This window comes from Ixodes scapularis, unplaced genomic scaffold, assembly GCF_016920785.2.
Source record: "Ixodes scapularis isolate PalLabHiFi unplaced genomic scaffold, ASM1692078v2 PGA_scaffold5__190_contigs__length_132052651, whole genome shotgun sequence".
Lineage (NCBI taxonomy): Eukaryota > Metazoa > Arthropoda > Arachnida > Ixodida > Ixodidae > Ixodes > Ixodes scapularis.
Genome location: NW_024609880.1, coordinates 122,107,191 through 122,130,325, shown reverse-complemented (window position 1 = coordinate 122,130,325; position 23,135 = coordinate 122,107,191). Strand labels below are relative to the sequence as shown.

The 23,135-nt window shown below is 42.9% G+C and overlaps 1 protein-coding gene across 1 annotated transcript in view; it reads left to right on the top strand.

Moving 5' to 3' along the window:
- Positions 1-21,461, top strand: part of LOC120850089 — a 36,077-nt gene extending 14,616 nt beyond the window's left edge. The window contains exons 4-6 of the mRNA XM_042293995.1: positions 17,918-18,019; positions 18,111-18,254; positions 21,142-21,461. Coding sequence (XP_042149929.1) covers positions 17,918-18,019; positions 18,111-18,254; positions 21,142-21,461 — 566 coding nt within the window. The remainder of the gene's footprint in view (positions 1-17,917; positions 18,020-18,110; positions 18,255-21,141) is intronic.
- Positions 21,462-23,135: the final 1,674 nt, after the last annotated feature.

The following is a 23,135-nucleotide window of genomic DNA, read 5'->3' as shown; positions in this document are numbered from 1 at the left end:
TAAATTTTGTCTGTTTGTATTTATGGGGTTGTTCTGGTCATTGATTTTTTTAAACTGGGGAAGCTGCGACAGGCTAGATTTAAAGAGGCTCTTCCAAGGATGGTTAGATGGTCTAGCTATGTTACACGAGAACGAAACAGGCCTAATTAAAAAAGTGCGAATTTCCTTCCTGCTGCTATGGAGGGCTGCCGACATGCCGAAAATATGTTTTCTAGATAAATCCTCAATCTATATAAATGAACGTTCCTGAAAACCATTATTTCCAAGTTAGTCAGCATGAATATAGCATTAACAAAAAACGTTTTCTAAAAAAATTAAATTCCATCGCCATTAATTAGATTGGGAACCTTCTTTTCATCGGTGACAAATCTAGATTTTTTTTTACACAGCTCGCACAAATACATAAGTGGTAGATATAAACAAATGCATCGGGAAGTCTGTCATTTCGTTTTTCCATAAAGCAATGGGATCCAGAAATCACTCATCTATTAGTTGAATTGTTTTCAAGCATCTAAGTGGTGGTGAATTCCCTTGAAAGTCTCGCATTCGAAAACTTTAACGTTCGTATGAATATATACTTATATATTCATGGCTTGGGATGTGACGTTGTCCAGAGAAAAGTAGCGGATCTTCTAACTAAACAAAATGCTGTTTTTTTATTTTATACTGTGGTGGTCTTTGAACTTGTACTCGTATTCTGTCTACTCTTCTGCCCAATAAATAATATTTTTAATTCACACTTGAAATAAACACAAAACGAGGACGTACATTCATATCGTGAGGGTATCTGTCGTTTTAAATGTCGCTTTTTTAACTATAATACTTTCTGCACCTTAGCTCGATGTTCATATATATATATATATATATATATATATATATACTTGCCGAAACGTTGAAATAAACCTTCCGTGTTTCTGTTTCTCTGACTTGGGATTTTTAACTTTGTATATGTATGTATATATAAATATATATATATATATATATATATATATATATATATATATATATATATATATATATATACAACGGGGCACGGTGGCGGGAGGCTGAAGGCGTGGGTATATAACTCAGAAGAAAAAAAACCCTTAGTGAAAAAACAGCAACAACGGACGATTTAATCTTCGACGTTTCGCCGGAGTCCGGCCTTCGACAAAGGTCGCACTCCGGCCGAAACATCGAACATTATGTATATATATGTATATATATATCTTTTTTTTTTGGGGGGGGGGGGGTGCATTTAACGATATTTGCATTTCATTTTTACAATTGACACAAAAACATAAAAAAATGAATGTTGTCGACGAATTTTCTGAGCAATATGGTATGGGTCTTCCTCTCCGGAAGGACATGGGGGACAGCGGGCCTTGTTTTGCCGGCTGGACGCCGCGAAGCGGCGTGTACGACGGGGCCATGTGGACGGGGCCAAGTGGGTTAATAGTTCTGTAATTAGCAGCCGCATACTGTCGCCCAGGTAACGCATGACAGTGCTAAAAGCGCGAGCTAGTTGCTTTGGATCACACGGCACGAGCGCTCCTGCAGCGGGTGCTTCAGTCATGCAAGTCAAGGCTACTCGCTCGCCGCTTGCACGGCCTTCGCAGCGATTCTATGCAAAGGTGATATTCCGTCGTATTACACACAAGTATAGCTCCAGCAAAATGCGTACAAAATTACTGCGGCTGGGCTCTGTCACCTCCGGTACACGCAATCTTCATTTGTAACAGAAGTGACGGACGGCACCGGGCGCAGTTTGAAAATGGAGAACTCGACAAGTACAGGCGGCGCGTCGACAACACTCACCAGCGCGGACACTGCCGAGCCGCCGAGCACCCGACCGCACACACGCCGAGTGAACGACATCCCAAAAATGCAGTCACCGGTATCCAAAATAGATCGTGTTGTTGACGTCAAAATAACAGTATATGTTATTGTGAAATGAAAAAAAACCCGTTATTTTGACGTCCGTGACGTCATTGGCCACGCCCCCTGGACTTCAAATCGGCGCCGAAAATACGCGCCTTCCCGTTAGCGCTCCCAGGGCGGCGCCATTTTGTTCGACCGCAGCGCCCTCTACCAACATCTGGGAAGTTCAGCGGGGTAAAACAAGAGAGAGGGCACGCGCCGATTCCGCTAGTAGCCGACAAACCGGGAGATTGCCGCTTTCCATCTTTGGGCTGTACCGGCGGGCTGTACCGAACATCGGACTCTCGCTCGTGGCTGCCGTTGTGAAGTGGTTCGCGTTTTTAGAATATTTATGGCTACTACAAAATCAGCCTGTGTAACGCTCTGTTGTTTTATTTCAGAATCATTTAGCGTATCTTTGTTACGTTACTTCGATAACAGTGGAGTCAGCCGGCAGTACTACCTTCAACCACTGCGTTTATTACGTCAGGAGAGCACGTTTTCATTTATTATTCCAGACTTCCACTCATTGTCGCTAAAGGCCTACACCAGTACGAACTTTGTATAGTAAAAATAAACTATAGCAAGCGGATTTACTTTTCGCCGGAGGACCGGCCACTGTGACACAATTTTTCCATTTCTTATTTTATTTGTATCCAGGTAACAGCGGAGTCGGACCCGGTTATTCTTTTATCGAGCATAGCATTACACAATAACTAGCATATTAAAATTCGCGCATCTGCGCTTGAGATTTCCAAAATTACATGATTTTAAACCGAATTTTAACGCCAGCCGGGTGTTAGGTACAGTTCACTTGGCGAAGCAGACGATGCACGGGGTGAGAGGGGGAGGGCCATTTCTTCTCTCTCCTCTCTTCCTAGTGGAAGCTTTGCAAAAACAGCTCTCTGGCCGCCGCCATTTTGCGAACCGAGCGACCCCAAACAGCCAGAAATTTCTGCCACCCACCTGAGCTGTGGAAACCCGGTCAGCGTGGCTCCCCACCTGCATTGTGCATTCGGAGTGTGCCGGCTTTTCTTGGAAGTTTTTACTTTATTTGCCTGATTATACTCCGTCTCATCATACGATGGACTGAAGCCCAATGCTACAGGCCAACGGGTCCAATCACGAGCCTGTTAGAAACCACTTGGTACATTCGTTCCGTCGTACGTATCAGAGCGCCAAGAGGTGTCATGTGGTGGAGAGTTTATCGTCTGATATTCGAGCCCTCGCGACGGATCCTTCTGCTTGCTGCTACTGAAGACTACTGAGGGTATTAAATACCGTCTGAAAGCGATGTGGCGTAAAGAACCCGGGATTAGAACCAGAGGCCAATAAGAAAGGAAGACGAGTCGGATCCTGAGTTCGACACGGCTGCGTATGCACGGACCAGGTGCGGGGAGGAGGTACGCGTCCGGGGACATTTTTACGTACACAAAGATTAGATTAGATTGGATTGTTATTTCTAAGGCGAAACGACTTTACGTCAATGTTTCCTGTGTACCCTTCATTTCTCCAAACAGTTGACATGTTTAATAAATATGGCATGAATGTTTATGAAACTAAATATCATGTGCCTTTACTTTACCAATATAAAATAGCGGTCTATCACATCAGAGAACCATACGAGTACGATTAATGTTTTTCATAGTTTGCGTAGCGGAATTTCTATCGCGCGCTGTTTTGCAATGCGGATGCAAGCTTTTCTGAGGTAGTGCTCCGCCCGCCAGCCTTTGCGCCTTAGTCCATCGTAGGGTGAGACGGAGTACAGGATGCTTACCCTTTGTGTGTATGGCTATAGATGCTAAGATTAGCGAAGCGTCGTTTAGTTCTAAAAAGACTATCTGCTCTGAACTGACATTTGGAACCGTGGAGTGGGTAAACAAAGTGGTGAAGCCATTGATTGCACTCTGGGTTAAGTCGTCATTCTAAAATTGTGAAGCGGGGAGTTGAAAAGTCTGTATTAATGAACTCAACAAAGTTTTCTGGCACTCACCGTTTGGGCGCAGGTTTGCAAAAGCAGTTTTGTAGATTATTCTTCGCGGACAACAGCAGGGAGTTCGTGTCTTCGGCCATCCATCGGTTGCTGACAAATAGTAACTTACTGAAAGACGTCGATGTAGAGAAAAATACCGCAAGATCTGGAGAGATACGCCACCCCCGAGAGATAACGCACCCTTATTAATGCTAAAGCCTCAGCTGTCTCATAGAGGGAGCTTACGCCATCAGTTTAAAGCGCAAATACGGCTCCTGGTTTCCACGATCCCAATAGGAGCGGTTCGCCTTCGGATCCATTGGCTGGCGCGAGTCGACGGGGCTCCTATTGGCCGCTGCTTCATGGCCTCCGATATCCAGAAGCGCGCGTGCGCTGGTACGCAGCAGACGACTAAGGGAGCGGACGGGCGGCTTGCATGCTTTCGCATTCACAACTCATAAGAAATGCTTTGGTGTGCCTCTAACGTTTTCTGTTGTTTTTTTTTTTGCCACGATTTGCTATTTATTTTTTTTTAATTACTCAGATATAGGCTACTTCAAGTAATTGCAGGGTCTTGGCCAATCATGACCTCGGCCGAAATTGTGTTACTTATCCACGGCAAGATATAAGCGAACATTGCTCACTGGGAAGGAGAGTTGTCTTTTTGGATCGTTCCCCCATTGGCGATTACAGGTTTCGTAGGTTTCAAAAACTAAAACTAGTATTTTTTAACTTGTTTTGTTTGCACATCTAAAGTTAGCCCACCCCTTATTTCACCCGATTTGCTCTCGACTTTAGGTGGGCTATCTCTCGGGATATTACGGTAGGCTTTTTGTTTGCCTCATTGTCATAATGTCTCCCATAACCTTAAGGCGCTAGTGAAGAAATTTGGTGTGTCAGCTGTTTTTGAACCCGATTTTCGGCTCGACCAGCTTACACCTTTTTTGTCACAGAAGGCAGATTGAAACAAACAACAGAGACCCTCCCGTGGATTGTGATCTGGGTGTAGTGTGCAAACATTTCTGTGAAATTAGGTTCTTGCTATGTGGGTCAGACGGCTAAATGTGTTAATGACAGGTCAACTGAGCGCAAACGAGCGGTGAAGCACAAATCCGTGGGTTCAGAATTAGCGAATCATCTCTCTTCATGTAGCAAATATGTCGTTGTTCGGAAAATAGTGAAGAGCTCCACAGGGAAAGGGTTTGTTATAAACGTTTACTAGAAGAGTCGTTGACGGTGGATAAGCCCGCTGATCGTTTTAGCAGCAAGTTCGTTTCTCTCGGCATTAGCATGAAAGCGTTTCTTAATCTACGACCTTTTCTTTTTGTGGCTCTGTTAGAAGCTGGTGGACCTCATTCCTTTTGTTACTTAGTGATCGCCCGGTGTTTCCCTTTCTCTTGGTCCTCCGTTTTTCATGTTCGTATCACGATGCAATGTATAATTTCTTTGCTGGGGGATCTTGCTTGGGCGCCGATATGTACCCTAGATGCGTATATCTCGGTTGGGTATGCGTGAAGTCATCGCTGTCATCTAATGTCTTCCTTTAATCTGTTCGTTTTTTTTTTTTTTTTTTTTTTGGGGGGGGGGGGGGGGGGGTTGCTTTGTCAAGGTTGTGTTTCGTCAAATAAACCTCAGCTGTGTTTGGAGATTCGTGTTGTCCTATGCCTCTGTTTGCCCACCCACTTTACAGAATTTAACGTGCCAGTTCTTCTGGAGCTCGCCTGCACCTTTGCATTAAACTTTGTTCAGACCCGTTCCATTTGTATCGAGATACTCTGTCATTTTGTTTTGCGCTGGAGGACACATTCATCGAAAAGGTTTTAGCAGGTTACATTCACCAGCATCGTACTGGCGGTATTTACTACATTGCGGTCATATGTTAGCCTGTTTCAGACGATCGTCTCATAACTTTACCTACCAAAAGTGGTAACCGTTTGCTTCAATCCCAAAAGTGCTGCTCTTGCCGCTCCGCAATGTTGATTTATTAGCATTTTCAATCAAGTCAGGTTCAAAATTAACAAAATCTAGTGTCATGAAATATCAACCCGGTAATGATTCAAACAATTTTATCCACAGGTGCTTCCACTAATTTGAAGTGCTCGGAGATGATGCTCAGAAGTGAAAATTCGGAAAGTAACTGTAATTAAACCAAGTTTCAAGTCACACAAAAATTACTAAGTTGCATTTATACCTTATGTAAACTAACGCTTTTAATGCACTTTAGACGTTCCGAAAAATCAGTTTATCAATGTATCGCACAGCGATTTACTAGAAAGGTGCAAACAAGTAGTGAAAGGCAGTAAAAATAAAGTTTTAAACCCAATAAAGTTTTAAAAAAAGGTCCCGGAGCCGAAGATAAACAATTTACGCCGCAAATTTGAATGGTTAACGGTATGCACACACACACACACACACACACACACACACAAAAAACAGTATTTTGAACCGCTGCGTTCAAATAATCGGTATTGTCCTCTAAGAGAAGTTGCGAGGCCTTCTCAGGTACACAACCGTATTGCGATTTGGATATCATCAGGTGGCTGCCCAAAAAACTGCTCATCACAAGAAATAGGTGCTCTTCTAACCGGTTTACCAAGACAGGCAATATTGATATGGGGCGGTAATTCTCTATCACATTTGGTTTCCGCCCTTAAAAATGGGTCATGCAATAGCCACTTTGATCTCTTTCTTAATCTTGCGTGTCCTTATGAAACCGTTCGTCATAAAAAGAAGCACGTGTTTTAAAGACGAAAAGTTAATTGGAGAAAGCCAAAGGGTAATTCCATCTGCTCCAGATCATCTAGTCCACTTCATACTAAACAGAGCCGACTGCCAAGCTTTTTCATCCACATCATGAAGAAAAGCAGACGAGTAAATTGTATCTTTCAATGATACTTTCTAAATACAGCCACTGGGTGATTCGACTGAAGAAGTGGCGAAGGACGTGTTAAGCTTTTCCGCGGTCTTCTTACTATTGTCGAAAAAAAATTTGAAAATGGCGTCACCAGTTGAGCGCTAACTTTAGTGACCTCTGAGACCCTTCACAAGAGACCAAGTTTGTAAAATATTAAAACAATTTTCTGAGAACCTTTTTTTTTTAAAAAATAAAGTCGCTTAGCGAAACGAACGTGGGCAATGACCTCGTTCCTCGGTGCATGAAGTTCTGCGTGTAATTGGACATTTCGAGGAGCTCGCGTACAACGCACTAAAAACTTTTATCAGCGATGGAATCTAAAATATGAGCATTTAACTAAATGCGATCTGGCCTTCGTTTTTTTACTAAATGTTGCGCTGTGCCTTCGCTTTGAAAGAGTCCTAGACTTACCAAAATGTTGAGTTAACATCAGAGTGCGATGACCCATTGGAGAAAAGGGCTCCAAACGCATGACGAAGCCAGTCTGTCCAAAATCTTTTTATCGAAGATTTGAACGATTGGTCGATCACTTTTCGCAGCCGCTGCCGGGCCAGACTGCCATACTATTTGACACCGAACAAAAAAAAGGGTCGGCCATTTTTTGCGAAATTACTGCCGATTTCAGTGTTGCTTCTAACGTCCCGACACAAATATGGTAAATACACGAGGACACCAGTCTACCGCCCACCGCCTCTTATATGGTTGGTGCACTGAAAACGCTTTCAAAACCTACGCCAGCAAGCGTAAGGGTAGTCGCAAACATCGGATGTTTAATCTTTCATCAAATCTATGTTCATATCTCGTACGATGCAGAATAATCTAGACTGCAGCTCGTGCCAAGTTGTCGCTGTGAGCTCATGAAGGCTTTGCCAGTGTCTTTTAGAAGGAGGTCTATAGCGTACGAAAAGACAAAGAAAGTGGAAGGAGGTCTCAATTTTTAAGGAAATACATTCTGCGTAACAGAAAGTTACTTCCTGACTTGAGACATAGTTATTCACTTTTCGCATATACTACCATCCCCCTCCAATTGAATAATCACGAGAAAACTAAAAGGAATTGTAACCCGATAACTGGTAAAGATCTCACAAAGCTTCGGGTTCGTTGGATTACGTTAAAAAAGAGCGTTAATGCGAGGCAAGACTTCATTAACAATCACTCTAAGACACTCCCAGTACTTTCTCAAACTTGCAATGTTAACGTACAGAATATAATTTCAGTGGTAGGGTGGAACCAGCAACCGCTTCAACTTATCGAAGTCCTTTCACGTATTGAAAGTCACCGCCGCTGTCTAACACATTTTTTTCTCTCCAGATTCTGAGCATTGTCGTTACGGACGATGTGCACATTTTCGAATTCCCGTTCGTAAATTCCTATTCCCGTTCGTAAATACCTAAACAAACTTCTACTGCATTCCTTTCCCCTTTATTCTAGCATTAAAGAAAAGTTGCCTGCATGAAAAATGCAGGTGTTCGTTAAAAGGTACCCTTGAAAGAGCGTCCGAAAAAGGCAGCTTACGCAGTCTACGTTAGACAAAGTCAGCTTGCTTTAGGTCTACCCACTAATCCTTCCAATCACAGCTCGGTTTCTGTCGTCCCCGCACGCTCTCATCTCCTTCTCGCACTTAGTTTCTCGGCGCATATGTTCTAAAATTAACTTGCTCGTAAATTATTTTAATTTCAGCGAGAATATCACGCTACAAGTGAAAGCTCTGACTCAAACTGACTACCCGCTTGAAAACGTTATAAGGGCAAACTTCGAAGGTATGTATATACTCAAACCACGCTTTGAAAAGGGGGGGGGGGGTTTGGGGAGAGAGATATAGCCTAGTAAGGTACGTTGTTGGGCTAGTTGGTTCATCTATATAGCCTGAGAGGGTTATCCTTTCAACCCTTCATTCAGATGTATTCACATTTTTAGGACACATTAGGCCCTATTGGGAATTATAAATTCAGAAGTTTCAGCCTTACCAATCATACAGCATCCTACGCTTCTCAAGTTATAGAAAAGACGTGACTTAATTAGAAACCCTATTGAAAATTCCATCAAGATACGTAATTTGGGACACTGACTGCCAGTCAGCAGCCTTGACGTGCCCTGATGGTCAATCAAATGACGTCTGACTGCCACTGCCAATGGAATTTAATCAACAAGGGCAGCATTTATATAAGAGTAAAGCTATAAGCACTCATAGATATCGCCAAATGCCTCGACGAAACAAAATGTTGGAGAAAAAAAAAGAAAAAAAAAAAAGCAGGTCAACCGCGGATCGAACACCCGTCCATTTGCGTACAAAACGGACACCTTAACCCCTATGCTATGCCATCGCTTAGGAAACTCGATTTGACCATTTGTTTTATACGAGATGCTTCAGCTGCAAATGCAGTTATGCCTTCAGCATGTTATGCAAAGCACTCGTGCATCACTCGCCGTACTTCAGTTCTACTCACCTGCCACGCAGAGTAATTTCGCGACGTAGAACGATCCTTCAGTTCGCGCGTCTCCGGCCCAGTAGACCTGGTACACCTTGTCGTCTTCAACTACACCGCTTAAGTCCATTACATCGTCGGAACTCACAACAGGCTAAGTCTTGTCGAGTAGACATTCCACTAAAACATAAGACATTGTAGAGCCCGGGCAGGATCGACAGCTTGGAGCAAGCGGGCAAACAAAACGAGTCGAGAGCGACCGTTTACGGAAGCTCGGCGAAGCCTCTTTGGGCGACGTGAAAGTGGCGTGCTCGGCATTTTGGCGGGCGTCTGATCAAGGTTGTCGGTCGATTGCGCTTCATATCTCTAACATCAGCGGTTTTATGGGCTCACGTCCAGAAATTGTTTTCTCAAGCATAGATTATTTTTCGTATTCATAGATTTGACGAAATAGCGGTATCCGAACGAACTTTACGTCCTTTGACCTTACGTCTGTCTGCACGTCAAAGCTTTTTTACGTACAGTCAGAGACAGTCGATGTACAATCAGAATCGCCACTAAGACATCTTGATGGCATTTCGCGGCGGCCGACTGCCACCAGGAAACCATCAGAAAGCCGACAAGCGGAGTGTGACTGGAGTTTGAATGTCGGTCAGAGTAACTTGTTGGCCAATCAGACACGCTTGACGTACAGTCACGCACAGTCAGCGGTCCACTAGAAAACATTGACTGCCAAACAGGGTTACATTGATAAATTTTCCTTCGGGAAATATTAAAAAAAAATTAATTCCAATCCGAAAATAGTGTGTTTGAATGTGAAGTAGAGTGCCCTAGTACAAGTTGAGGTACAAATTGTAGAAAAGGCAATTTTAGAATAGAAAAAAAAAACACCCAGAAAATAAAAAAAAATTCACAAATGTTTTATCATAAAAGAGCGAGTTTTTTGTGTTTTTTAGACTGAGTATTTTAATTTGTTTTTGTTTTTTATGAAATTTCAGTTCAGGACATTCCTGCATAAAGTTTTTACGCTATCAGAACGTCAAATGATACATTTCATCCTACCAGATTTCCTGGTAAAAAGTGGAACTGAGAAAAATGCATTTGAAGTTTCAACTTCAGGTTTCTTTATTTTCTGAGTCTCAGGCATACAAAATGCACTTGAAGCATCGAAAGCACCTTCTTTTTGAAACTTCATTGTCCCCATGGAATTAACTACCAGCTTGCGTCGTTTGTGAGCAAGCTATTTTCGGTGGCAGGCATTCCTCGACAGATAAACTGCCGAGAACCATGAGGCAAATGATACCAAAAAACAGCAAAGTAGCAATCTGATCTGAATTGGAAGATACTGTCAAAAGGTCACTGCTCAAGATAACAAACTATCACGTCACCGGGCAGGACCAATTGTAGGCCCTATCTTGGGTCTCAACCAGTAAGATTGCTCATACAATATGTTTTAAATTTTGTCTGTTTGTATTTATGGGGTTGTTCTGGTCATTGATTTTTTTAAACTGGGGAAGCTGCGACAGGCTAGATTTAAAGAGGCTCTTCCAAGGATGGTTAGATGGTCTAGCTATGTTACACGAGAACGAAACAGGCCTAATTAAAAAAGTGCGAATTTCCTTCCTGCTGCTATGGAGGGCTGCCGACATGCCGAAAATATGTTTTCTAGATAAATCCTCAATCTATATAAATGAACGTTCCTGAAAACCATTATTTCCAAGTTAGTCAGCATGAATATAGCATTAACAAAAAACGTTTTCTAAAAAAATTAAATTCCATCGCCATTAATTAGATTGGGAACCTTCTTTTCATCGGTGACAAATCTAGATTTTTTTTTACACAGCTCGCACAAATACATAAGTGGTAGATATAAACAAATGCATCGGGAAGTCTGTCATTTCGTTTTTCCATAAAGCAATGGGATCCAGAAATCACTCATCTATTAGTTGAATTGTTTTCAAGCATCTAAGTGGTGGTGAATTCCCTTGAAAGTCTCGCATTCGAAAACTTTAACGTTCGTATGAATATATACTTATATATTCATGGCTTGGGATGTGACGTTGTCCAGAGAAAAGTAGCGGATCTTCTAACTAAACAAAATGCTGTTTTTTTATTTTATACTGTGGTGGTCTTTGAACTTGTACTCGTATTCTGTCTACTCTTCTGCCCAATAAATAATATTTTTAATTCACACTTGAAATAAACACAAAACGAGGACGTACATTCATATCGTGAGGGTATCTGTCGTTTTAAATGTCGCTTTTTTAACTATAATACTTTCTGCACCTTAGCTCGATGTTCATATATATATATATATATATATATATATATATACTTGCCGAAACGTTGAAATAAACCTTCCGTGTTTCTGTTTCTCTGACTTGGGATTTTTAACTTTGTATATGTATGTATATATAAATATATATATATATATATATATATATATATATATATATATATATATATATATATATATATATACAACGGGGCACGGTGGCGGGAGGCTGAAGGCGTGGGTATATAACTCAGAAGAAAAAAAACCCTTAGTGAAAAAACAGCAACAACGGACGATTTAATCTTCGACGTTTCGCCGGAGTCCGGCCTTCGACAAAGGTCGCACTCCGGCCGAAACATCGAACATTATGTATATATATGTATATATATATCTTTTTTTTTTGGGGGGGGGGGGGTGCATTTAACGATATTTGCATTTCATTTTTACAATTGACACAAAAACATAAAAAAATGAATGTTGTCGACGAATTTTCTGAGCAATATGGTATGGGTCTTCCTCTCCGGAAGGACATGGGGGACAGCGGGCCTTGTTTTGCCGGCTGGACGCCGCGAAGCGGCGTGTACGACGGGGCCATGTGGACGGGGCCAAGTGGGTTAATAGTTCTGTAATTAGCAGCCGCATACTGTCGCCCAGGTAACGCATGACAGTGCTAAAAGCGCGAGCTAGTTGCTTTGGATCACACGGCACGAGCGCTCCTGCAGCGGGTGCTTCAGTCATGCAAGTCAAGGCTACTCGCTCGCCGCTTGCACGGCCTTCGCAGCGATTCTATGCAAAGGTGATATTCCGTCGTATTACACACAAGTATAGCTCCAGCAAAATGCGTACAAAATTACTGCGGCTGGGCTCTGTCACCTCCGGTACACGCAATCTTCATTTGTAACAGAAGTGACGGACGGCACCGGGCGCAGTTTGAAAATGGAGAACTCGACAAGTACAGGCGGCGCGTCGACAACACTCACCAGCGCGGACACTGCCGAGCCGCCGAGCACCCGACCGCACACACGCCGAGTGAACGACATCCCAAAAATGCAGTCACCGGTATCCAAAATAGATCGTGTTGTTGACGTCAAAATAACAGTATATGTTATTGTGAAATGAAAAAAAACCCGTTATTTTGACGTCCGTGACGTCATTGGCCACGCCCCCTGGACTTCAAATCGGCGCCGAAAATACGCGCCTTCCCGTTAGCGCTCCCAGGGCGGCGCCATTTTGTTCGACCGCAGCGCCCTCTACCAACATCTGGGAAGTTCAGCGGGGTAAAACAAGAGAGAGGGCACGCGCCGATTCCGCTAGTAGCCGACAAACCGGGAGATTGCCGCTTTCCATCTTTGGGCTGTACCGGCGGGCTGTACCGAACATCGGACTCTCGCTCGTGGCTGCCGTTGTGAAGTGGTTCGCGTTTTTAGAATATTTATGGCTACTACAAAATCAGCCTGTGTAACGCTCTGTTGTTTTATTTCAGAATCATTTAGCGTATCTTTGTTACGTTACTTCGATAACAGTGGAGTCAGCCGGCAGTACTACCTTCAACCACTGCGTTTATTACGTCAGGAGAGCACGTTTTCATTTATTATTCCAGACTTCCACTCATTGTCGCTAAAGGCCTACACCAGTACGAACTTTGTATAGTAAAAATAAACTATAGCAAGCGGATTTACTTTTCGCCGGAGGACCGGCCACTGTGACACAATTTTTCCATTTCTTATTTTATTTGTATCCAGGTAACAGCGGAGTCGGACCCGGTTATTCTTTTATCGAGCATAGCATTACACAATAACTAGCATATTAAAATTCGCGCATCTGCGCTTGAGATTTCCAAAATTACATGATTTTAAACCGAATTTTAACGCCAGCCGGGTGTTAGGTACAGTTCACTTGGCGAAGCAGACGATGCACGGGGTGAGAGGGGGAGGGCCATTTCTTCTCTCTCCTCTCTTCCTAGTGGAAGCTTTGCAAAAACAGCTCTCTGGCCGCCGCCATTTTGCGAACCGAGCGACCCCAAACAGCCAGAAATTTCTGCCACCCACCTGAGCTGTGGAAACCCGGTCAGCGTGGCTCCCCACCTGCATTGTGCATTCGGAGTGTGCCGGCTTTTCTTGGAAGTTTTTACTTTATTTGCCTGATTATACTCCGTCTCATCATACGATGGACTGAAGCCCAATGCTACAGGCCAACGGGTCCAATCACGAGCCTGTTAGAAACCACTTGGTACATTCGTTCCGTCGTACGTATCAGAGCGCCAAGAGGTGTCATGTGGTGGAGAGTTTATCGTCTGATATTCGAGCCCTCGCGACGGCTCCTTCTGCTTGCTGCTACTGAAGACTACTGAGGGTATTAAATACCGTCTGAAAGCGATGTGGCGTAAAGAACCCGGGATTAGAACCAGAGGCCAATAAGAAAGGAAGACGAGTCGGATCCTGAGTTCGACACGGCTGCGTATGCACGGACCAGGTGCGGGGAGGAGGTACGCGTCCGGGGACATTTTTACGTACACAAAGATTAGATTAGATTGGATTGTTATTTCTAAGGCGAAACGACTTTACGTCAATGTTTCCTGTGTACCCTTCATTTCTCCAAACAGTTGACATGTTTAATAAATATGGCATGAATGTTTATGAAACTAAATATCATGTGCCTTTACTTTACCAATATAAAATAGCGGTCTATCACATCAGAGAACCATACGAGTACGATTAATGTTTTTCATAGTTTGCGTAGCGGAATTTCTATCGCGCGCTGTTTTGCAATGCGGATGCAAGCTTTTCTGAGGTAGTGCTCCGCCCGCCAGCCTTTGCGCCTTAGTCCATCGTAGGGTGAGACGGAGTACAGGATGCTTACCCTTTGTGTGTATGGCTATAGATGCTAAGATTAGCGAAGCGTCGTTTAGTTCTAAAAAGACTATCTGCTCTGAACTGACATTTGGAACCGTGGAGTGGGTAAACAAAGTGGTGAAGCCATTGATTGCACTCTGGGTTAAGTCGTCATTCTAAAATTGTGAAGCGGGGAGTTGAAAAGTCTGTATTAATGAACTCAACAAAGTTTTCTGGCACTCACCGTTTGGGCGCAGGTTTGCAAAAGCAGTTTTGTAGATTATTCTTCGCGGACAACAGCAGGGAGTTCGTGTCTTCGGCCATCCATCGGTTGCTGACAAATAGTAACTTACTGAAAGACGTCGATGTAGAGAAAAATACCGCAAGATCTGGAGAGATACGCCACCCCCGAGAGATAACGCACCCTTATTAATGCTAAAGCCTCAGCTGTCTCATAGAGGGAGCTTACGCCATCAGTTTAAAGCGCAAATACGGCTCCTGGTTTCCACGATCCCAATAGGAGCGGTTCGCCTTCGGATCCATTGGCTGGCGCGAGTCGACGGGGCTCCTATTGGCCGCTGCTTCATGGCCTCCGATATCCAGAAGCGCGCGTGCGCTGGTACGCAGCAGACGACTAAGGCAGCGGACGGGCGGCTTGCATGCTTTCGCATTCACAACTCATAAGAAATGCTTTGGTGTGCCTCTAACGTTTTCTGTTGTTTTTTTTTTTGCCACGATTTGCTATTTATTTTTTTTTAATTACTCAGATATAGGCTACTTCAAGTAATTGCAGGGTCTTGGCCAATCATGACCTCGGCCGAAATTGTGTTACTTATCCACGGCAAGATATAAGCGAACATTGCTCACTGGGAAGGAGAGTTGTCTTTTTGGATCGTTCCCCCATTGGCGATTACAGGTTTCGTAGGTTTCAAAAACTAAAACTAGTATTTTTTAACTTGTTTTGTTTGCACATCTAAAGTTAGCCCACCCCTTATTTCACCCGATTTGCTCTCGACTTTAGGTGGGCTATCTCTCGGGATATTACGGTAGGCTTTTTGTTTGCCTCATTGTCATAATGTCTCCCATAACCTTAAGGCGCTAGTGAAGAAATTTGGTGTGTCAGCTGTTTTTGAACCCGATTTTCGGCTCGACCAGCTTACACCTTTTTTGTCACAGAAGGCAGATTGAAACAAACAACAGAGACCCTCCCGTGGATTGTGATCTGGGTGTAGTGTGCAAACATTTCTGTGAAATTAGGTTCTTGCTATGTGGGTCAGACGGCTAAATGTGTTAATGACAGGTCAACTGAGCGCAAACGAGCGGTGAAGCACAAATCCGTGGGTTCAGAATTAGCGAATCATCTCTCTTCATGTAGCAAATATGTCGTTGTTCGGAAAATAGTGAAGAGCTCCACAGGGAAAGGGTTTGTTATAAACGTTTACTAGAAGAGTCGTTGACGGTGGATAAGCCCGCTGATCGTTTTAGCAGCAAGTTCGTTTCTCTCGGCATTAGCATGAAAGCGTTTCTTAATCTACGACCTTTTCTTTTTGTGGCTCTGTTAGAAGCTGGTGGACCTCATTCCTTTTGTTACTTAGTGATCGCCCGGTGTTTCCCTTTCTCTTGGTCCTCCGTTTTTCATGTTCGTATCACGATGCAATGTATAATTTCTTTGCTGGGGGATCTTGCTTGGGCGCCGATATGTACCCTAGATGCGTATATCTCGGTTGGGTATGCGTGAAGTCATCGCTGTCATCTAATGTCTTCCTTTAATCTGTTCGTTTTTTTTTTTTTTTTTTTTTTGGGGGGGGGGGGGGGTTGCTTTGTCAAGGTTGTGTTTCGTCAAATAAACCTCAGCTGTGTTTGGAGATTCGTGTTGTCCTATGCCTCTGTTTGCCCACCCACTTTACAGAATTTAACGTGCCAGTTCTTCTGGAGCTCGCCTGCACCTTTGCATTAAACTTTGTTCAGACCCGTTCCATTTGTATCGAGATACTCTGTCATTTTGTTTTGCGCTGGAGGACACATTCATCGAAAAGGTTTTAGCAGGTTACATTCACCAGCATCGTACTGGCGGTATTTACTACATTGCGGTCATATGTTAGCCTGTTTCAGACGATCGTCTCATAACTTTACCTACCAAAAGTGGTAACCGTTTGCTTCAATCCCAAAAGTGCTGCTCTTGCCGCTCCGCAATGTTGATTTATTAGCATTTTCAATCAAGTCAGGTTCAAAATTAACAAAATCTAGTGTCATGAAATATCAACCCGGTAATGATTCAAACAATTTTATCCACAGGTGCTTCCACTAATTTGAAGTGCTCGGAGATGATGCTCAGAAGTGAAAATTCGGAAAGTAACTGTAATTAAACCAAGTTTCAAGTCACACAAAAATTACTAAGTTGCATTTATACCTTATGTAAACTAACGCTTTTAATGCACTTTAGACGTTCCGAAAAATCAGTTTATCAATGTATCGCACAGCGATTTACTAGAAAGGTGCAAACAAGTAGTGAAAGGCAGTAAAAAAATCAATGAACGAACTTACCGCATTCAAAAGAAAAGAAACAAAAAATAAAAGGCGTTTACAAATCTCTAATCCGAAGTTGGAGCGCAGATCTTGAAAGGGCGGACGAGAGGGTACGAAGCGGAGGGTATGCCCCTCCTCCTTTCTCTTCTTCCTCCCCTCCTCCTCATCCGTACCCTCCCCTCCTCCTCCTCTATACCCTCCCCTCGTCCCACAGGTTTCCCGCTAACTTTAGCTGGAAAAATGACGTCACATGACTTCTTGTCACTTCACCCACAAAAAAATTCAGCCTCTCTGCTAGATTTAGCGGGAAAACTAACATTACATGATTTCAGCACCAATTCAATTTCCCGCAAAATTTAGCGGGGCAGTTACGCCGACGGTGACACCGACGGCGACGCCACTATACGGAGAAACGGGCGCCTAAGAGCTGCGCTCTAAAATCTGTCCTGGCCAATCTACGCCGACACCTCAAAGACAATGCACGCGTAGAGAGAAGATCTGCCCACAGATGTCGCACGCCGCGTCCAGGGAATGCTTGCCGGTGATTGATAGCAGACGATCTCGCAAAAAAACTCGAATCGGCCGGTGCTCCCCTAGACGCCGCGTCTAGGGAGCACCGGCCGATTCGCCATCTGTGAGCGGATCTTCTCTCTACGCGTGCATCGTCTGCTAAGTGACAGCTTAGATTGCCCAGAACAGATTTTTCTTTTCCTTGTAAACGAGGTAGGATTATTTTTGGTTTTTGTTTTTCGCTGTAAAATTCCACCACCTGTTTGCACCTCTGTAGAAAGTCGCAGCGCGATACGTTGAGTAACCGATTTTTGCAGGCGGTCTAAATTTTTTTAAAAGCATTAGTTTACATGATGTTGTTACTAAAATGCTATTATAACTTGAAAAGTATTTAGTTAGAGAAGTGTAACTAACTACAGTAACTCAAATAGTTGTAATTAGTTTCTTTACTGCTTCGCTTCACTGTCAGGTTAGCATTAGAGTGCAACCTGGGAAGATTTCAGTAGCCTAATCATCTAAACTATATTAAAAGTGCGTTAACTCGCTTTTGTACCCCAAAATCAGGAAAACTCCCAAATGCTACTCCGGTTCCCCCGGGAAGGTACACGTACGCTGAGTGTGGTAACACCACCTGTTTTTCCAGTGGTACTTCCTTTCCTGATAAAGGTAAGTTCAGGTTTTATGCTCGACAAGCGTGGAGCTTGTTTTTGTTGGTGGTATATATAATTTGAATTACGAAAATTATTTTCCCACCCAGGAAATGCACGAGAGTTTGGTGGTTTTTTAGAGAATGCTCTAGACGAGTTGTTCTACATTCCGGAAAATGCTGACGATTTTGACATGTATGTCGTATACAACGAGCCGCAATGTTATATCCTTAGGAATCCCGGAGCCTCAGGAGGTAAGGTCATTAAAGCTTCAGCGAGATTAATGTCACATCTTGTTGTATTTCGCTCATTTCAATATGTAAAGCAGCTACCAGTTTGCTTTATAACAGAAAAAAAACACCCAAATTAAGGTTGCTTAGCGCTGGAGTCTTGAAGAAAACGAGCTGTTCAGAAGGTGTATTACGAAGGATTTAATTTGCGATGTTTATATTCAGATTTGCGCGTAGACGCATCCTACCTGTGTAAGATCAACTCTACGTTTTGTGGTATGTTCACTTTGCAAAGGTCCCGTCTAAACCCGTTGGTAATCTTCAATGCCTTGAAGGAACATGTGTATATGTTAACTAGAACTGGAGTACTCTTGGTACTAAAGTTTTGTTTCAACTAGAAACGAGTGCACCAAACATTGCTCATTATCGCGCACAATCAACTTTGGTTCAAATACGATTGCAGACGATGACTTCGCAAGACTGCAGTGAAATGTCTTATACTGCTGGTGTCGTGTCTGATTTCAAATACATTCAGAATGCTAGTGCAACTTAATTTCAACGTAAGTTCGTGCTAAGTGGGAAACTTGCAAGATAATTGAGAATGAGAGGTGGGCCCTAGTACAAAACAACAACAACATACTAGATGTTTTGCGCATCGCTTGTGCAACAAACACCTAAAAGTGAATAGCCCACGTCAGCGATAATATGGAGATTCAATTTATTAAGAGAACACCATTGGCCAACTAAGCTTCCCGGCGGCCAAAACATTTGCATCTATTCTTGTCTCACCATAACTTGTCTCACCAAGTTATGGTGAGACAAGTGGTGAGCAAACGGCTAAGGCCGTTGGCAAACGGCTGAGGCTCGAGTGAACCAATCAGCGTGTCAGAGCAAGACACTTGATTATACTCTATCTCACTATGTGCACACAGTACTGTCGAAACCATGAGCAAGAGAGAAGGGGAAGCCGGTTTTGTACTACTATTTTGCGACGGGCTAATCTCCGAAGACATTAGAATTTGCTTCAGTTCGCTGATTGTATTACGATCTTCAAACGAAGCCAGATCACATGTTGATTGTGAACTGCTGCAGGACATATCTGATATCTCATCATGGTGCGCAAAAAAAATACGTCTAAACAGTAAAAAACACGTATCGTTTTTATCACGCAAAAAGTGTGCGTTTAATGTTTTGTATAAACAATACAATCAACTGTTGCAACGTGAATATTGCGTACATGACTTAGGAGATTATATTCTCACGGGTGGTGATCAATAAACAAGAAATAAACAGGAAGAAATAAACGTTTAATGTGGCGAACTTGTGCCAAAAATAAAAGGGTAGAAAAGATAATAACAGAGCGTCGCGGGCGTCGAAGTCGGCGTAGCAGCAGAGTCGAACGCTGGGGCGAAACTAACCGTGGCTCGCCACGCGGAGCCCCTTATGTACATGCGTGGTCTTCTGGAATAATCGGCGTAGAAACTTCGACGCGTAGAACATTCGGGCCTGGAACAAGCAACATGATTTTCGAATTCTCCAGAACACTAAATTGCAGGAATAAACAAAAGACACGTCGCTCCCAGGATTCGAACCCTAGCTTTTCGCGCGGGAGGCAGGCGCGATAACCATTAGGCACCGCGCGCGCTGCCTGCTTGGCCAGCTGCGCGCGCGGCAATATTGATGAATCCCTTAGTTATATGTCAAATTTGCTTAGTTTTTTTGTTTTGACTTTTAGGTTTGTGTTCGCTATAACCCGTCATTTTAAAGAGACTTCATGCCTCGTCAAGCTTTATGCATCTGTTGTTCAATCGAAACTAGAGTTTGTCTCTGTACTTTCGAACTGTCTGGGACTGACCAGCCCTGCTAGCCTAGAACGTGTGCAGAGAAAGTTGGCACATATAGAATACGACTGTTATTACGGCACCCGATTCTTTTGTAGCTACGAGTCAAAGTTACTTCGGCTAAACTTGCCAATACTGGCACCGGAATTTTCGAGATTATGCACTTTTGGTGAAAACTGCACATAGCAGAATACGTTGCCCCAGACTCGTTTCTCTGCTTTCTCTAGATGTACCTCCCGTGAATTGTCGTCACCACAACACTTTCTACGTACAAGACATGTGTTAATTACCCACATTTTACTAATTTAAGGCTATTTTAATGCACTGAGTGCGGTGGTCGACATTTTTGGGAGTGAGTTGGATGTGAAAAGTACAGAAATCATCCACATTTGGTACCATCAGTGTTCGGCTTTTCTGTCTGTTTTGTTATTTTCTGTTTTTTTCTCATGAACGTTTATGTGTGGGTATGAGTGTGTACCAGTACTAAGGCCTCGGTTGTTTCTGGACACAATACAAATAAATATCTAAAGAATACCTAAATATATAACGTTTAAAAATATAACAGAGAGAGTTACGGAACGCTGTGTCAGAATAATCAACTGAGCTTTAACTATGAAAAAAAAAAACTTCATTCAAAACCTACTCTTGCCTCCCTCTTTCAAGAAAAAATTGATACCCATTCAATGAGATATTCGTATTTTGTTACTTATTGGCGTCTGGTGTAACGGCTGGGGTCTGGGGTTTAAAGACATAGCAGAAAACACTGCTTATCTAAACTTTTCTTATCTTAGTAACGGTTTGTGCGACGACGTGATTAACGAAAGAAAAAAAAAAACTTGAAAAAACAAACAAACAAAAACAGACAGGTAGAGGAGTAGTAAACCCGACAAGCGCTGACTGACAACTGACACTTTTATTTTATTGTGGGAACTTACACCAGCTCCCCGCACCGCAACTGATTTTCATTTTCATTTGGAGTCACTTGCTTTCGCACGTTTAAGTACTTTCACAGTCGCCCAAACCTGTCTGTATGAATTTCGCGATTAATTGGTATTTTGTCGATTTTATAGGATGCGACTTGTGGCTGCGAAAAACCGAGTTGAAAAAAATAGTGGATGACCTGGAAGATGAGATCATAAAAAAAGAAGAGGAACTCTATAAAAATCATGTAAAGAAAATATTGGGAATCTATGAAGACTGCACTCCGACAGATAAACAAAAAGCAGGCCTAAGACTTTACGTAGACGATGACATTAGAGTATGGTTTCAAGACATCGTATGGAAACGGATTTCCCTCGACTGCGTTCTCGCCTTCATGATAACCTGTGGAGAACCATTATATGAAGTTTACAATCCGATAACCTGTAATACCTCACTAACAGGGCAATAAGTGTCAATTTCCTAGAATTAACAGGCGTGATTCTCAGTTGCACGTCGGGGGGTGAGGAAAAGCAGTGTGTATGCAAACTTGGCATTAAAAAAGAGTCTGCCACTGTGTAGTGTCTTGCATCTTTGGAAATAAAATGAGTTGGAAAAACTACCGCTTTCATTTCGTTCTCACTGCAAAAGAAAAAGAAAAAGACATGCATGTGTTGTAGCTAACTCTTGCTGAGACTTTAAAAACATGGTGCGCACTACACGTTTCAAACAAACAAAGTATTGTTCAGTTGAGCAAGTCAAGTTACTTTTTTAATGGGCCAAACTGGCTATGAGCGCAGATAATCTAGCCGACTTTTTTAAACATTATTTTGTGCGCATCCTTTCAATACGAACGTTGTAGGACGCGTTGAAACCCTGTTCATAGTGTGTTTTTAGTAAGGTATAGCCTTTTTGTGTCTAATATTTTCAAGCGGTAAAAAACAAACAAATAAAATATGGGCAATTTTTTTTAACTTTTAATTTACGGAACTAAGGCCAACGCCATTCCAGTTCGCCAGCCGATAATTACCGTATTTTCCGAACTATAATTTTCAAAATTTGACGTTTTACCCTGTGCGGATTATCTACGGGTTCGGACTATACAAGGTTTTGTATTTTTCTACATCGTTCACTGTGACAAGACGCGAAGGATTTTATGAGTAACAGAGTATAATAATAGTGATTTATATGTGATGCAAGCTTGTTTGCGAGCTAATGCAGCAGGCAGTTGTCAAGATGTGCTCTGTATGATCATTTTTACGTTCGGATTAGGCACTAGGTGCGGACCATGCGCAGCGTGCGGCTTATAGTCCGGAAAATACAGCACATAAAATGTTTTAAATCTAGCACGACGTTTTGAGTTTTTTTTTTTTTTTTAAGCCGAAAACTATTATACATATGAAGGCTACCTTTATTTATGGAAATGACAGGATGGGATGTTCCTGAACTCACTCTAAAACTTTCGTAAAGCGGGTTTTCGGACAAATTAAGAGTTTAAAAGTTGGCTAGTATTAATCAGCGACCTTAGCATATCAGAAGATATATCTGGAGTTGCACGAGAGGACTATGGACAATACTGCATTGGTTCAACAAGCGTAGCGTGCACCAGCTTTCCTTTAAGTCTTGGCACAAGTTAGCCGAAACATCCTTTATTACACCGGGTTGCTTATCCATCTACACCGACCCGCACGCCTTCCCCGCAACGTATACAGGAAGCAGCCAGGGCCTTGCACTGTCCAGGACTACAACCCTAAATCGGTTTGAGACCCCCGGGCTTTACTCTGCCTCCTTTGCTCATCGGCCTCCGCTACTGCAATTAAAACATTTTTCGGCGTTTTTTTTTTGTTGCTCTTTTTGTGAAAAAAAAAGAAAGAAAACGTGTCAATTTTTTGTTTAATCTTGCATTGGACCCTTTACCTTGCCCAGTCTGGGCATAGCATGTTGGTCCGGGCCTTGGGTGGCATCGTCCTTTTCTTTTGGGATTAGGCACTATCTTTTTTTCTGGCTGCTTGTGTCCTTTGCGATGATGCGTTTTCACTCGCGTCAGAATTCCTGACGCCAAACGAAAATTGGCAGATCGATAACCCGGATGTTTGTGCACTTTTTACGCCACCGGCGGCAGTTCTCTAAATTGCTTTCGGAGTGT